The 16475-nt window shown below is 43.2% G+C and overlaps 1 protein-coding gene across 3 annotated transcripts in view; it reads left to right on the forward strand.

Moving 5' to 3' along the window:
• The window catches only part of LOC120311327 (sodium/hydrogen exchanger 9B2-like), a 40709-nt gene that overhangs the window by 14689 nt on the left and 9545 nt on the right, over window positions 1-16475 (forward strand). For 2 of the 3 annotated variants that reach the window (XM_039350693.1, XM_039350694.1), the window contains exons 10-12: window positions 761-869; window positions 1904-2040; window positions 4232-4573. In XM_039350693.1, coding sequence (XP_039206627.1) covers window positions 761-869; window positions 1904-2040; window positions 4232-4459 — 474 coding nt within the window. In that variant the 3' untranslated portion in view covers window positions 4460-4573. Of the gene's footprint in view, window positions 1-760; window positions 870-1903; window positions 2041-4231; window positions 4574-16475 lie in introns of those variants that run through there. The other variant, XM_039350695.1, reaches the window with a different exon arrangement.

Here is a 16475-nt window from a genome sequence, read left to right on the forward strand (position 1 = left end):
AATATCCACAAGGCGCAGCAGTTAGGGTGCAGTACTGCAGGCCACTTTAGCTGACTGTGTTCAGCAGGTCAGCGGTTCAAATCTCACAGGCTCAAGGTTGACTCAGCCTTCCATCCTTCCGGGGTAGGTAAAATGAGGACCCAGATTGTTGGGGGCAATGTAAATATATATATACATTGCTTACTGCTGTACACCGTTTAGAGAGTGCTTGCACTTAAATATAAGTCTCTTAAATAAATAAATAAAGTCAAGTATCAGGGCCCTTAATACAGTCTGAGCCCCAGGCTCTGGTACACAGCCAAGTTTTTAAAGATTTCCAAAAAGCCAGCAAAGTTGGGAACCATTCTAATTTCTGATAGCAGAATATTGCATAAGGCAGGGCTACAGCAGGAAAAAGAAATCTGCAGCACTGGCTATCTGGATACTTGATGTAGATGGAGTCATTATTTGTTAAAATTGGAGAATTCCGAATTGAAATATATTTAATTAAAAATAAAGGCAATCTATTTCAAACATTAACTTTGGTCTTTGAAATATTGAAATATTTTTCTAGTGCTACATTACATTCTTGTTAATTACATAATGGTTGCTTTCAGTCCTTGACGGATGATGGTACTTCTTCACAATTAATGGCAGAATCCAATTTCTAGTGTTAGAAAAAGGAAAGTAGTATCTTGCTTGGACAAATTAATTTTAAGATATGCAACTCTGCTGCACAAGTACCATCGACACTTGTTGGTGTAAAACTTATGTCTTGTAGAAAGCAGTGCAAGATATTGTTACTTTTGCATGGCAAGTGTTCCAACCATTTCTATTTGGACTAATTGGAGCTGAAATATCCATTACCAATATTGGATTTGAAACTGTTGGTAAGTTTGCAAAGAAAAGCTATAGCATTCTGAAATATTGTGCCTGGCTTCCTTATGAGAATGAGAATCTTAGTCAGAATTGATTGCATTCATAGAACACAGTGGGTCATGAATCATGATTTAAAATTATATTGTGGTTTATAGCAATGTATAAACTAGCAGTTGAATGCCCCTTCCAAATTAAAACATGCTTATATTTCTCCATGCAGCCAACATAGAATTTTTTTATAAAATGTTATTGGTCATGCAACTAAAATTCTGTTTATACACACTCTTGCATTTAGATGAATAACCATTTATGATTATATATAATGAAATAGTTTTCCAAAACAATTATAAAATGCCTGAAAAGTTACAACTTAGTATAATTATGTCAGAATCTTATTTTTGCAATACTGTGAAAGCAAGAGACATTGTTTGCAGAAGAGATCTGTACATCTCAACAAAATTCTTCTGCTATTCCCTTATAACAGTGGTTCTCAATCTTTTTATACTGGCGACCCCAGTCATAAGGAGGCGGCGCGCATGCGTGGCGCTGCCCCCTGCGCGGCGCGCATGCACGGTGGCGCCCTCATGTGCCGCCCCATGCACTGCCCCCTGCGCGGCACGCATGCGCGGCATCGCCCCCTGCGCCGGCTGAGGAAAAAAAATGGCGGATCGCGTTGTTTGGCGACCCCCGTGAAATGGTCGTTCGACCCCAAATGGGGTCGCGACCCACAGGTTGAGAACCGCTGCCTTATAAAGACGACGTTCAGTAATTATTGCCTTTGGGAGAGATCTAGGCATTTGCTCCTGATCAATTGGGAGTCCTGGCTACAAATAAAGTATCCTAATTTTTAAAAAAACACTAATTTTTGATAACGAACTAATTAATAAGCAAATACAGCCGCAGCTAATCGGTTTCATAAAATGTACTGGCTCCATGTGAAAAATATTTAGCTATATTTTATCGATCAAGATTGTCATTGCCTGGCATTTGCTCTTGCAAATATTATCCCAGTCCAAGTGAAACAGTTAAGTTTGATCTGTTACAGGGTTTTGTTTGGCCACTATGTTTTTGGCTTTAGCGGTTCGAATTCTGGCTACGTTTTTGTTGGTGACTGGCTCTGGTTTTCATTGGAAGGAAAAGTTATTTATTGCACTGGCATGGATCCCCAAAGCAACTGTCCAGGTAGAGTATTTTTGTATATTTGACCCGAACCTTATGTAAATCAGGGAGTTGCATCAATGAAGACATATAAATATATTTAACACCAAATGGGTAGAGTGAGGTGGTGGGTAGAGACAAAATATGAGAATGGCTCTCTTCTATTCAGAAGCACCGAGTTCTGACTGATGATGAAATTTTAAAAGCCTATATAGCCCTTCAATTGATTTTGACACTAAAGTCAGAATAGATCATTTACTATATGTTTCTCCAAATGTTGCTGAACTAAACTTCTACCATACCTCTGGCTATGCTGGTTACAAAACGGTGGGGGGGTTATAGTTCAATAAGATTTGGAAGGCCACCTGCTGCCCACCCCAGATCTCCAAAGTAGTGAAAAGTTCTTATCTTGGATTGAAAATGACTGATTTTTCATGCCTGGGATTCTCTGGCAGCACTACAATGTGTATATATGTTGTGAATGCTATTTGTAAAGAAAATGGTCTACAAAGAACTCATTGGTATGTGTCAACCTGCTGTCTTTTGGTATGTTTTCTGCCCAGCCACAATAAATTTCCAGCCTTGCTTTGGGATCAGATATTTCTTTGCATCTGTTTTAATATAGAGGTCTTCCTTTTGAATGCCTGTGCATGAGTTAGGTAAGGCAGACTGGTATCGAGATTATGGCAAGGACATTCTTGGGAAACTTCACATAGACTATTTGCTACATGTTTTAGATCACCTATGACAACAGTTATTTTTTCTAATGCTTACTATTTGCAACAGTTAATCCTTTACTTCTTTAGGGTGTTTTATAGCATTTTATGGTTTCTTTGTGCAAATATGAGAATCACATTATTTGTCTATCATTTTTATCTGTTTATCAATGCCATTAAGAAAACATATTTAAATACAAACGCATTAATACATTTTATCCACAGTACTGCTTAGAAATAGAAATTCACAAAAATATAAACATTCAATTTCAAGGAAATTAATTTATCATGCAGTACTGATGAGAGGAAAGTGACATAGCCTTTGAACTGGAAAGCAATAACAGAGAAGCAGTTACAACCTTCAGTCCTAGGTATAGACAAGAAGAATTAAAAATAGTCATGGTTATGAGATAGATGGTTAATATTCTTTTCACTATGATCAATAAACAGTATTATGACTCTTTCTACTCAAAACTGAGGTTTTATAAACATTTATTTGGAATAAGTACCATTGATCTCAGTAGTTTAAGATTTCTGAGTAGACCTAAAAACCCAAGAAGTTCCAAAGCCTCTTTTAGCCAATCAAATTTTTTGGGAGACTCCCAAGTAGATTTAAACATCCACAAAAGGTATTCACATAAGGCATTTCAGAGTTTGATATAATCATTATGAACTTTAGATAATTGGGGGTTTTGCAAAAAAAAATAATACAGTATGCCTTTAAGAATATATAATTGTGCCCATAGGGTAAGAGCACTAAGTGATCACCCTTACTTTTTTTTTCAAAGACATGCCCATTATGGCTTTTTTGATTTTATAACTGAGGAGACCAGAAATATAATACTTCTCAGGAGTAACTACACTGGTCTGAAACCTAACATGTATAAGATATTCCTTTGTGTTGAAGCATCAGAATATTCAATTTAATTGGGGTGTTACACATCTAAAATGATGCCATGCTGCATGTTTCCAAATACTCTTGATTAGTACTGAAACAATATTTTCCAATTTGGATGCCCTCCAAATGCGTTTAATTCCTAAAATTCTCAGAAATGGCCATGCTGCTTGGCAAATTATGGAAGTCAAAGCACACACAAAGGGATACTCCAATTGTGAAATGCTGTGCTAGAATAATACTGTATAGAAGACAAATAACAAGCAATGAGACATTGTCTGAAAAAAATCTTAACCAAGCAAACATGATTTGAGGCATGTGTCTCCAAATAGGAGAACTTTGAGGGATGTGACTGACTGCAAACAGAAAAGAAAAAAGGAAAGTTATCCCATGAACTTAAGGTGCAATGGATGGACCTGCTTTATTAATTGTGCTGATTTATTTTGTCTAGGTTTTTGTTAGCACAATAGGTGAACTAAAAAATTGTGATTTCTCTTTATGGCATAATGTGATGTTTGAATCCTAACAACTGTGCTATAGAAACCATGATTTAGTGCAATATATGAACTCAGATCAGTGACTTTTTAAAAAAATCTGTCTACAGGCTGCAATTGGTTCTACTGCCTTAGATACAGCACGAGAATATAACGATAAAAAGCTAGAAAAATATGGCATGTACATCGTGACAATAGCTTTCCTTGCAATCTTGATCACAGCTCCTGCTGGAGCTGTGATAATTAGATTGACTGGACCTAGACTTCTCCGCAAGACTACCAAAGGCAATGAAGATGCCCTAGCAATAGACAGTTTTTCATCAAAAGAGACAACTTAGGCATTGTTTTAAATTCAGATTTAACTCTCTGATGTTTCAGATTAAACCAAAAAGAAATGGAAGTATAATTATGGATCAAATTAAACGTTTATTCCTAGTGTGAGCAATAATGAAATCATAGTACTACATGATGCTTTGTTTTCAAACCTGTGATCAACCCTGTATTTTATATAATAAAAATATACTATATTCTCTCAGCATTTCTGGCTGCTTACTATGGGCTCTCCTAGTGGATAAAAAAAAATCAATTTCAAAACAGAAGACTTGGATCTTAAATTTGATTTCCCAAACAAAATAAGTAGTATTCTTGGCACTGGATTTTCTTGTTGTGTATTTCATTTATCAATCTCCCAGAACTCTTGAAGCTGTTTTGGTAGTTTGAGAAAGTTTAGTTAGCACTGAAGGTGGCATTTGTTGCAATTGTTCTCTGCTTCAAAGGAAAGGAAAAGTACCTTCGGATCTTTTTTTATGAGATAACTCTCAACTCAGTTCTACATAGTTCTGCATTATTATGTATCAGCTGAAAAGTACCTGATTTCCTGTTAAGTTGGAGGAGAACATTTTCAGTGATAGTAAAAACCATAGTATGTAACTAGCTCATTTTTTCCTCACATAGATATATCAGTTCAGTGTTTTTCAACCTTGGTAATTTAAAAATGTGTGGAACGGCTGAGGAGTTGGTCCATATTTATTTACCTTATTTGTCATTTTGTAACTTGCTGAAATTTCATCCAGTTCATAGTTCATATCATTTTCCAATATCATACATTTCAAGAAAGATACTTGGTCTCCATGACCAGAAATAGAAAAAATGCAAACTTTGCTTCTTAAAAAACAAAGTGATCATAAAAAAAGAATATACAGTTGTATTATTTTCCTTAAGTAGAAATGCATTTTTTTCTCTAGAAAAAAACTGATAATAAGCATACTATATCTACATTTCTAGCAAGTTCATTCATGGTTAAGTATACTGAAAAGGGACTTACAGAATTAATGGAAATATTTGGGAGGCCAGATGCAGAATTTAAGTTTTACAAACAGCCCTTCACCATAGATAGAGAACTAAGAAAGTAAACTGCTTTGTTAGAAAACTGGATTTTGTTCATGGAGAAATCCCTGAGATTCAGGGGAGTGGAGAAAAGGAATCTATTTTTAATTTGACTGTGGATTGGAAAATATGGATTGGAATATAGCGTAAGAGGATTATGTGAAGTCAGAATGCTATACTATGTGTCATGAGCTAATTGGTTTGAGGGGAAAAGCAGGTTTAGTAGCAAATAGGCTAATTACTGTAGTTCATATAACACAGCCAGTAATTACTCAACATCATGTATTGTGCCAATAAAATAGGCAGTTCTTAGACTGAACTCTTCTATATTTTGAAATATCAATATATTATGCTGTCATTTCTAAATCACAAACAAGCCAATTATATACAATCTGTATCACTTCTGAAAAGCAAAAAAACACTCTGCTCCATCCTTAAGGAAGAAACCAGAGGTGCAGAGCAGGATTGCTCTCAAGAAGCAGTGATTCACTGATTACATCACCCCATTTTCTCAGAAAAGGAGCTTCCTATCTCCCCAGGGTTTCCATTCAGATAAAAAGTGTTTGAGCGGCAGCAGCTTGAGTTTCTCTTTTCTGTCTGAAAAGAAGAAACTGGAGGTGCAGAGCAGTATTGATCTCAATAAGGCTGGTGCATGCGAGCAAGCAGCGCACCCGCGTCTTCTTGAGGACAATCCTGCTCTGCGCCTTCGGTTTCTTCCTTAAGGATGGAGCAGAGAAACTCAAGTCACTGCCACTCAAACACCTTTTATCCGAAGGGAGACCTTGGGGAGATGGGGAGCTCCTTCGGTGTGCAAATGCAATGCTTGAAAATGCAGCAAATTTGCTTCATTTTGAACCGCCCCATTTGCTCACAGAGGGAGAATCCAATTTCCCAAGGTTTCCCTTCTGATAAAAAGTTAATGAGGGGCAGTGGCTCAACATTAACAAGAAGCAGAAAAGGAAAATATAAAAACAGATAATCAAACTTGATTTGTCATACAAAGAAGATGCAGCATATCCTTCCAAATTGTATTTTGCTGCTGCTTTCCTTTGGTCCACATAACACATTGGGTTAGGCCAAACATGTCAAACCCGTGACGTCATGTGATATCGTGCAACATATTGGAGCTTTTTCGCCGTTGCCGGCAATGGGGTGGGCCCGGCTCCGATATGATGAAACCGGCCCATGGCTGGCAGTTTGACATCCCTGGATTAGGTTAAACAGGTTGAAATGCACTGATGATATTACCTAGTTTGGTAATGAAACGTCTGCAACAAAACCACCAAGCTCAGAGAGCAACAAAGATCCTACAGTTTAATCCTGAGCAACAAATATTATCTTTTATTGATATATCCACCCTTAGCAGTCATAAATGAATTAGAAATATATTCTACCCACAGGACTAGAATTACCTAATCTCTCCTTAATTAGCTTACTTTTAAGTCAATTAATTGGGTTTTTGAGGTCACCCAAGTCCCCCCCCAAAACTGAGTAGCTTACAATATTGAAAATGCATCATATGGATACATATTGCCCAGATCAAACTGCATTTGACCAAGATGCTGTCTCCTGGGAAACTACATTATCTCCAGCAGAATTTAAATGCGCTGAAATTACAGTCAAACAGAAGTTTTGGATCATGTAAGCTACAAACAAACTACAACGATGACATGACAACACTATCTTAACCTTTTGTATTTGCATGTTGGATGCAAGTAGATTAAGTTGTGTTTCTATCAAAACAAAGCACATTTTGACATTCTCCTCTCAGCATGGAAGCCTAAAACCCAATCTGGCATCAGTCAGGTGTGGATTCATCCACCATGGTAAACTAGTAGTTCTCAACCTTTTCTTCATAAGGAACCCCCTTTAAATACCTTTTATGGCCACGGACCCCCTCCCAAGCCTGTGATGACATCGCGGGCCCCCAGGGGTCTGCAGACCATAGGTTGAGAACCACTGTGGTAAACCACTGTATTATAGTCTGTGGCTTCATGTGTTGTTTCAAGCCAGCTATAAGGTTTAAAAAAAAATAAGCCAGGCATAAACAAACCATGTCTGGACCAACTTTTCCAAAATTAAAAAAATACCCGAGTTATGAGACCTACTTTTAAAGAAAATTATTAAAATACCTCAAAAAAATAAGGACAAACATTAGCCTTACTAATTGATTATAATTAGTAATTACAATCAATCATAATCAGACTCTAAAATACTATTTATTGTTTCTATTCATAGGAAATATAATTGTATTTTCCAGAACATGCATTGCTGATCCTAAAAACTACTTCACTGAGCTATAGTTTGCTTAAAATAATAATCTATGGTTTATTTAATGACCACAAAGCTATAAAGTAAACCATCCACAAATTATATTGGATGGATTGACACAACATGCTAAACCATAAGCCATTATTTCATTTTACCAATAGAAGTCATCAGGGCTTATTTAAGCATTACAATCAACTGATTAATTTCCCATTCCAACCACCTCATTTTTTTTAAAAAAAGGAAAAGTGCTTTCACTAATAGTGGCATTGAAAGTATCTGTAAGAACACAAGCTAGCTCATCTGCGCATTCCCTAAGAACATGCCCAGGGATATTATCTGGACCTGCTGCTTTCCAAATATTAACTTTCTGCAGTGTTTTCTGGGCAGAGGTGACATCAAAGCTAAGCACTTGCTCTCAGGATGGGCACAGCTTTCCTAGCAGGAGTGCTATTTGATGCCTCAAATCTTCCAAAAAATGTATTCAGCTGGTTTAGGAAGTCTGTGTCATCCTTGCATCTCGATGGAGCCACCTTATAATCTGTGATGGCCTGGATTCCTTGCCACATTTGCCTGGTGTTTGTTGGGTCCTGAAAAAAGTTCTGAATTTTCTGTCAGTGGGTTTGCTTTGCACCTTTTATGGCACTTTTCAAATTTGCTCTGGCTGTTCTAAGTACCAGCATGTCACCAGATTTAAAAGCCACATTCCATGATTTCAGCATCTTGAGGACCTCATAAATCAGCCATGGTTTTTCATTCGCCCTCACAACAATGCTTTTAAGGACACAGACATCCTCTATGCACTTTTGGATATATGCAGACACTGTGGTGGCATACTCCTCAACATTCATATGTTGGTTATCAGTAGCTGCTTCTTTAAACATCCCAATTCAAGACTGCACTCAAAGCAGTCTTGTAATGCTTCTATACCTCCCTCTGTCCAAACCCTCACCTGTTTTACTATAGGTTTCACTCTGACTAATAAAGGTTTATATGCTGGAATAAGTAGCACTGAGAGATAGTCAGAGGGGCCCAGGTGAGGGCGGGGGATAGCTTTGAATGCATTCTTGATGTTGGAATAAGCAAAATCCAGTGTACTGTCCCCTCTGGTTGCAAAGTCTACATATTGATGGAAATGTGGCAGAGTAGCCTTCAAATCAACTTGATTAAAGTCTCCCACTACATTAAATGCACCCTCTTGAGTGAGTAGTTTGTAGGTCACTGATGGTATGATAGAGAACATTCAGGACCTCTTCTCTGCATCAGGGGGGATATACACAGCTATGATAATGATAACAGAAAATTCCCTAGGCAGATAGAAGGTGTTGAATCCGTCGTTCGCGTGCGAAAGATGAAGACACATGGTGACAACTAAACAATGCTTTATTCTCCTACTCCAACTCCAAGCAAAGGCAAAAGGCACGCAGGCCTTTTTTATAGGGCTTGAACCCCGGACAGAGTGAACCAATAAGAGTTCTTCTTTCTTCGCGCCTTGTGCATGCGCACAAGGCTGGCACTGCTCTGTCTGGTCCCGGGCAGCTTTTAGAATGCCCGGGACCATTTGCAACAATTCCGGGCTTGCTGAGTTTCTTCATCAGGCCCAGGACACAACACCCCTCCCCCCTGGATAGAACACACACAGTTCCAATTCCTGTACAATCATAATAAAATAACTTAAAAGAAAATAATAGTCTGCTCACATGCAGACACTCTTCTTATACTAACAGAGTTAGCCAACCAACCCACTCTCTAATGTGGACTTTGTGTGTCTATCTTCTACCCCACATAGATCTCATCTCCTCAACCTAGACCTGTAAAGTCCCTTGTACTGACAAGAACCTCACATATTCGCCTAGATGCTTAAGAGGGGCCTTAGCCCGTTGTGACCTACGCAAGGTTAGGGAGGGTGCCTGGCCTGCCAGCTCACCTGCCCAGCTAGGCAGACCAGGACTAGTTCTTAAGGGCGCCTGGCCTACTGGCCTGTCTGTTGGCTCGCTAGACCAGGACTTTTATGCACAAGTTTTGCAGGTGACCCCTGGTGAGGTGTGCCAGCAGAATTGCCAGAGCTCTCCCCAGGCTCCGTGAGAGCAGCTGAAATTCCCCAACCCTCTGAATTGGCTGAGGATTCCCCAACTACTCTGGATGGCTTCAGGGAACTTAGTCCTTTGAGCCCGCGACTGGTCTCGGATGTGACCTGCATTGCAAGTGTGCCCCAATACTCCCAGTCTTCTATGGCTGAGGTGCCAGAGTCAGGAGCTGCCTCCATGGCAACCCCCTTTGCTGGTGACTTCCTTTTGGGAGCAATTGCGGAATTAGGCAAGCTCCCTTGATGGAATTCCTTTTTTCTTACTGCTAGTGATTTGTGTGGATACCTTCGGTCAGTCTCCCTGTCTGGAGTAATTATGGATGTGTGGGATGAACCCCTATCCAGTGAATACCTGTTTGGAGCTCTTGCGGATACGCATGACTCCCTGTTCAGCGCAACAGCTGAACTCTGAGGATATCCTTGCCCCTCCCCTGGGAAATCCCTAGTGACCTGCGGTACGTCCCAGGAACAGTGAGATTGTGTCTCATAAGGTTGACTTGAAGTGTGAGATTGTGTCTCAGGAGGTTGACCTGAAGTGCGACTTAATTCCTGGGCCTCCTCCCCCCCGAGAGCAGAGGCAGGGGTGGAATCCACAGGGGACAACCGCCAATGCAGTTGATCAATGTGACGCCGCAGGACACGGCCATCTCCCAAGGTCACTTCGTATGATAGAGGTCCAGAAATCTTACAGATGACAGCAGGAACCCACAGATGACCAGGAGTGTAGTTCCTAGCCCAGACAGGATCACCCAACTGTAGTCTCCTGGGTGCCCACGGTTGCAACACCTGGGAAGCCACCTGGTCTGGGTGCAACCTGTCCAATTTAGTAATGAGTCTGCGACCCCAGCGGTGTTCAGCTGGGCTCTTCCCAGTGGTCGTGGAAGGTGTGGTGCAGTGTGCAAGAAGAAAGTCAGCTAACCTGTGATGCCAGTTACCATAAGTCAGTTTCTTGAGTGCATCTTTGGTGGTGCGCACCATTCTCTCTACCAGTCTGTTGGAGGATGGATGGAAGGGAGCCGATGGTCCATGCCAGATCAGGTTGGCCTGAAGAAAAGCCTGGAACTCAGAAGACATAAATTGAGGGCCATTATCAGAAACCAGTACATCTGGAAGACCGTGTGATGCAAAAATTCCTCTCAACACCTGGATGGTCCTGGCAGTAGTAGTGGAGGAAACAGGAACAACCTCTAGCCACTTAGAATGGCTATCAACTACAACCAGGAAGAATTGCCCCTGAAAGGGCCCAGCATAATCTATATGCACCCTAAACCACGGGGTTTGAGTTTCCTCCCACCGATGTACTGGGGCCTGAGGCATTTCAGGCCGAGACTGTTGGCACACTTGGCACCCGTGCACCTGGGCCTCGATGGCTTTATTGAGCCCAGGCCACCAAAGATGGCTGCGCGCAAGCGCTTTCATCCTGACTATCCCAGGATGTCCCTCATGCAGAGAGATCAAGATTCTAGACCTCAGTGAAGCTGGGATGACTACCCTGCTACCCCATAAAAGGCACCCATTAAAGGTAGACAGTGCATGTCTCCTAATAGAAGGGTCTACTTCTATCTGAGTTAAAGGCAATCTGCTTAGGCCATCTGCATGGCCCATTTCTCTTCCAGCTTTATGAACTAGAGTGTAGTCTTATGCTGACAGGAAAATGGACCATCTCAGCATATGAAGAGAAATGATATGTGGTGTCTGTTTGTTGGTAATAAACAACCCTAACAGGCTTATGGTCTGTATATACCGTGAAGTGGCGGCCATATAAGAAATCATGAAATTTCTTTATGCCAGCCACTATGGCCAAGGCTTCTCTGTCAATCTGAGCATAATTCCGCTCTGCAGATGACAGAGTCCTTGAATAATAGGCCATAGGGACTTGTGTCCCATCAGCCTTCAGATGGCTAAGTATAATCCCGCCCCATAAGGAGATGCATCACATGCGATGCAAACAGGCAGTTGCTTATTGAAATGCACTAAAACAGCATTAGAAGTGAGCAAGGCCTTAACCTCATTGAAACTCTTGTCATGAACTTTAGTCCACTGCCAAGGAGCCTGCTTGTCTAAGAGCCTATGTAACGACTCTGCCACTGCAGTTTTGTCTGCGATGTCAAAAGCTTCTTGTCCACAGGCACACAAAAGAGTTGCTGCCTTCAGGCCGTCTTTTCTAATCTGATTTACTCTGAAGTAATTCTCCACCCGTGCTACATAGGAATTCCATCTCTCTGGGTGGGAGACATCGAAATCAGTCAAGCGGCCAATCTTTGACATCGTAAAGTTTATGATCTTCACCACTCGTTTCCTCTGCAAGCTGCTGTTCAGGGAAAGGGTCCTTTAGCTGAGCTCACCCTCCAGCAACGCTATACTGGCAGGCTGGGACACTGATTCAGACGCTGTCTTCCCTCTTCAGGACTTCCAGGGTAAGTCCTTAAATCTTTTGTTTCAGGTTACAAAGGATCCCACCTTTGTCAGCAGTGTTGAATCTGTCGTTTGCGTGCAAATGATGAAGACACATAGTGACAACTAAACAATGCTTTATTCTCCTACTCCAACTCCAAGCAAAGGCAAAAGGCAAGCAGGCCTTTTTTATAGGGCTTGAACCCCGAATAGAGTGAACCAATAAGAGTTCTTTTTTCTTCGTTCCTTGCGCATGTGCGCAAGGCTGGCGCTACTCTGTCTGGTCCTGGGCAGCTTTTAGAATGCCCGGGACCATTTGCAAGAATTCTGAGCCTGCTGAGTTTCCTCATCAGGCCCAGGACACAACAGAAGGGTCTGCATCTGATGGTCAGAAGCTCCACATCAGGGGACCACAGACAAAACCACCTTGGTATTATTACACCATCTGTCATTTACTTAAAAACAGACACCCCCTCCCCGGGATTTTCCACTAAGAGCAAAACTCCCGCCAGCCAAAATGTTGAAAATCCCATCAAGCTAACAGCACTATCTGGGACAGAGGGCTTTAATCAAGTCTCATTTACAATGATGATACAGCAGATTCTCACCTCCCGATTTGTTGTTAAAGCTAGTCTCAAGTTTTTGACTCTAAGGAGCGAGCATTTGCAACAAAATAGATGGAGTGACACTCTGTAAGGTTTAGCTTTTAGCCTAGATGTTAGGCCTCCATGTTTGCCATATTTCCTCTTTCAGGCACACCTCCTCCTCTTCTTCCGAAGATGGTCAGCATTGGAAGGAACTTCCCAACTCAATGGCTGCCGCCCCACTTTGCCTATCGCCCAAAGCGCTGCTTTCGCTGCTCAAAACACTAAGCACGACGCTGTTTCCACCTCCAGTAATTCCTTTTCTTCCTCCCCGCTCCTCCAGACATTGCAGCCAATCTTACCCTGTGTCAACCACATGCACCCCTGTTGTTCTTTCCCCCGTAGTAATCCAAGGCCATGCAGATTCTTCAGAATAGTTTTCTCCGCAGTTCCTCTCTCACTAAATAACTTTTATCTCCAATATGGACTGACGTTTGTATGAAAGTTTAGCAATCCAACTCTGCTTACTTGTCACTATTTTTTAAAAGTACTTCTGTCCAGATTGTTAATTCTCATCATAACTCCAACACTTTTGAGAGCTAAAGCAGCCACAGCCAAGCAAGGTGCCGCCATCTTATACAATTTAATGATTTAATTATTCATTGGGGAGAGTAGGGATGTAGAGGTTATTAGGCGACACTTTACCTAATGGCTGTTGAGACATGGGACTGTAATGGATAGGCTCCATTAGTCATATCTTGAGAAATAGTTTGCTAATAGCTACTGCCAGTATAGATGTCATTGTCGCCATCATAGGCTTTAACTTTTAACATTTTCTTGGGCATAGCTTTTTGCTCAGGTAATATGGCTACCCTGTAGAATTGATGAAACAGAGCATGTATCCATTGAGGGATGTGTGTGAATTGTTAAAAGCCAACATTTGTAGTAAGATTTATTTGTAGCATCTTTATTTCTTAGGATAAGGCAAAACCATGAAGACCTAGATAAGACAATTAAAATAAATTTGGGTTGGATTCACGGGTTCAGTTGGGCTTGCTGCTGACGTACCTACCTCCCAGCTGCGTTGCAACAGCCCTGCCTGCGTTGCTGGAGTCAGTAGCTGGGTTGGCGGTGGAGTTCCCCAGACTTATAGTACTGGAGGACTTTAACCTACCATCACTCGGCGATCGCTCAGAGGCGGCGCAGGAGTTCATGGCTTCCATGGCAACCATGGACCTGACCCAGGTAATTCAGGATCCAACTCATAGGGGTGGTCACACACTCGACCTTGTGTTTCTCTCGGGGCAATGGAGACATGATCTGGAATTAAGGGGAATAGAGATCTCGCCCTTGTCATGGACAGATCATTTCCTACTGAGGCTGGACTTCAGAGCATCACTCCCCCATCGCAGGGAGAGGGAGCCGACTATGTGGTTCCGCCCCAGGCGCCTAATGGACCCAGATCGGTTCCAGGAGGAGCTTGGGGAAATACCTGACTCCCTTGTCCACAACTCGTCCGGGTCCCTGGTTGCGGCCTGGACTGAGGCGGCGTCCGGGGCCCTGGATCGAATTGCGCCTTTGCGACCTCTCTGTGGTGGTGGTCCCCGGAGGGCGCCTTGGTTTACTGAGGAGCTCCGGGAGATGAAACACCACAAGAGACGTCTAGAACGACGTTGGAGGGCCAGTAACTCTGAATCTGACTGATCACTATTAAGAGCCTATCTTAGGACTTATTTAGTGGCGATAAGGGCGGCAAAGCGTGTTCACTTTTCCGCACTTATTGCGTCCGCAGAATCTCGCCCGGCCGCCTTGTTTAGGGTGACCCGCTCCCTTCTTAAAGTGGAGGAGGCGGAGGAACCCTTACAGGGGAGAGCTGAGGAGTTTGTTCAGTTTCTTTCGGACAAAATCGCTCGGATTCAGAGAGACCTGGACTCCGACTGGGCAGTGCCAGCCGAGTTGCCAGGGGCTGGTCTTAGTCATGTTATCTGGAGCGAGTTTGAGCCTGTGACCCCTGATGAAGTGGACAAGGCCGTGAGGGCAATGAATGCCGCCACCTGTTTATTGGACCCGTGCCCCTCCTGGCTGGTTTCTGCCAGTAGGAAGGTGACACGAGGCTGGCTCCAGGCAATAATCAATGCCTCCTTGATGGAGGGGTCTTTCCCGCAACCTTTAAAGGAAGCGGTGGTGAGGCCCCTCCTCAAGAAGCCTTCCCTGGACCCAGCTGTTTTGAAAAACTTTCGTCCCGTCTCCAACCTCCCCTTTGTGGGGAAGGTTGTAGAGAAGGTGGTGGCGTCCCAACTCTTGCGATCCTTGGATGAAACTAATTATCTGGACCCTTTTCAATCTGGTTTCAGGCCCGCTACAGCACTGAGACTGCTTTGGTCGCACTGACCGATGACCTCTGGCGAGCCCGGGATAGGGGTTATTCCTCTATCCTGGTGCTTCTTGACCTCTCAGCGGCTTTCGATACCATCGACCATGGTATCCCTCTGCGTCGTCTCGGAGAGGTGGGGGTGGGCGGCACCGTATTGCGGTGGTTCTCCTCCTACCTCTCTGACAGGTCGCAGTCGGTGTTGGCGGGCGGACAGAGATCGACCCCTAGGCGCCTCGATCATGGGGTGCCTCAGGGCTCGGTCCTGTCCCCCCTCCTTTTTAACATCTACATTAAACCGCTGGGTGAGATCATTCGGCGACACGGGGTGAGGTATCATCAGTACGCAGATGATACCCAATTATATATCTCCACCCCGTGTCCTTTCAGTGAAGCAGTCGACGTGATGTGCCGGTGCCTGGAAGATGTGAGGGTCTGGATGGGGGTGAACAGGCTTAGACTCAACCTGACAAGACCGAGTGGCTCTGGGTCTTGCCTCCCAAAGGCCAACTGGATGGTCCATCATTAGTCCTGGGGGGGGCAAATTTACCTCCCTCAGTGCGGGCACGCAACTTGGGTGTCCTCCTGGACTCACAGCTAAATTTGGAACAAAATCTATCGGCTGTGGCCAGGGGGACCTTTGCACAGGTTCGCCTAGTGCACCAGTTGTGGCCTTATTTGGACTGGGAGGCTTTACTCACAGTCACTCATGCCCTTGTCACCTCAAGACTGGATTACTGTAACGCGCTCTACATGGGGCTACCCTTGAAGGGCGTTCGGAGGCTGCAGTTGGTTCAGAACGCAGCCGCGAGAGCGATTATGGGCGCGCCAAGGTACGCCCACGTGTCACCTATCCTCCGCGAGCTGCACTGGCTTCCTGTGGGTCTCCGGACGTAATTCAAAGTGTTGGTTATCACCTTTAAAGCCCTTCATGGCATAGGGCCAGGTTACTTACAGGACCGCATTCTGCCGCACAGCTCCCAGAGACCGGTGAGGTCCCCTAGATTGGGCCTCCTTCAGGTCCCGTCGGCCAGACAATGTCGGCTGGCGGGCCCTCGGGGAAGGGCCTTTTCTGTGGTGGCTCCGACCTGGTGGAATCAACTTCCCCCCGAGGTTCGAACTACTCCCACCCTGCCGGCCTTTAAGAAAGCCGTTAAAACTCTCCTGTTCCGGCAGGCCTGGGGCTGATGTCTCCGGGGGAGCGGGATATGATCGGACTCGCGGTATGACTGTATTATTGTATTGTTTTATGATTGTTTTAACTC

This window comes from Crotalus tigris, unplaced genomic scaffold (assembly GCF_016545835.1).
Source record: "Crotalus tigris isolate CLP2741 ecotype Arizona unplaced genomic scaffold, ASM1654583v1 scf7180000018350.1424685, whole genome shotgun sequence".
NCBI classification, from domain to species: domain Eukaryota; kingdom Metazoa; phylum Chordata; class Lepidosauria; order Squamata; family Viperidae; genus Crotalus; species Crotalus tigris.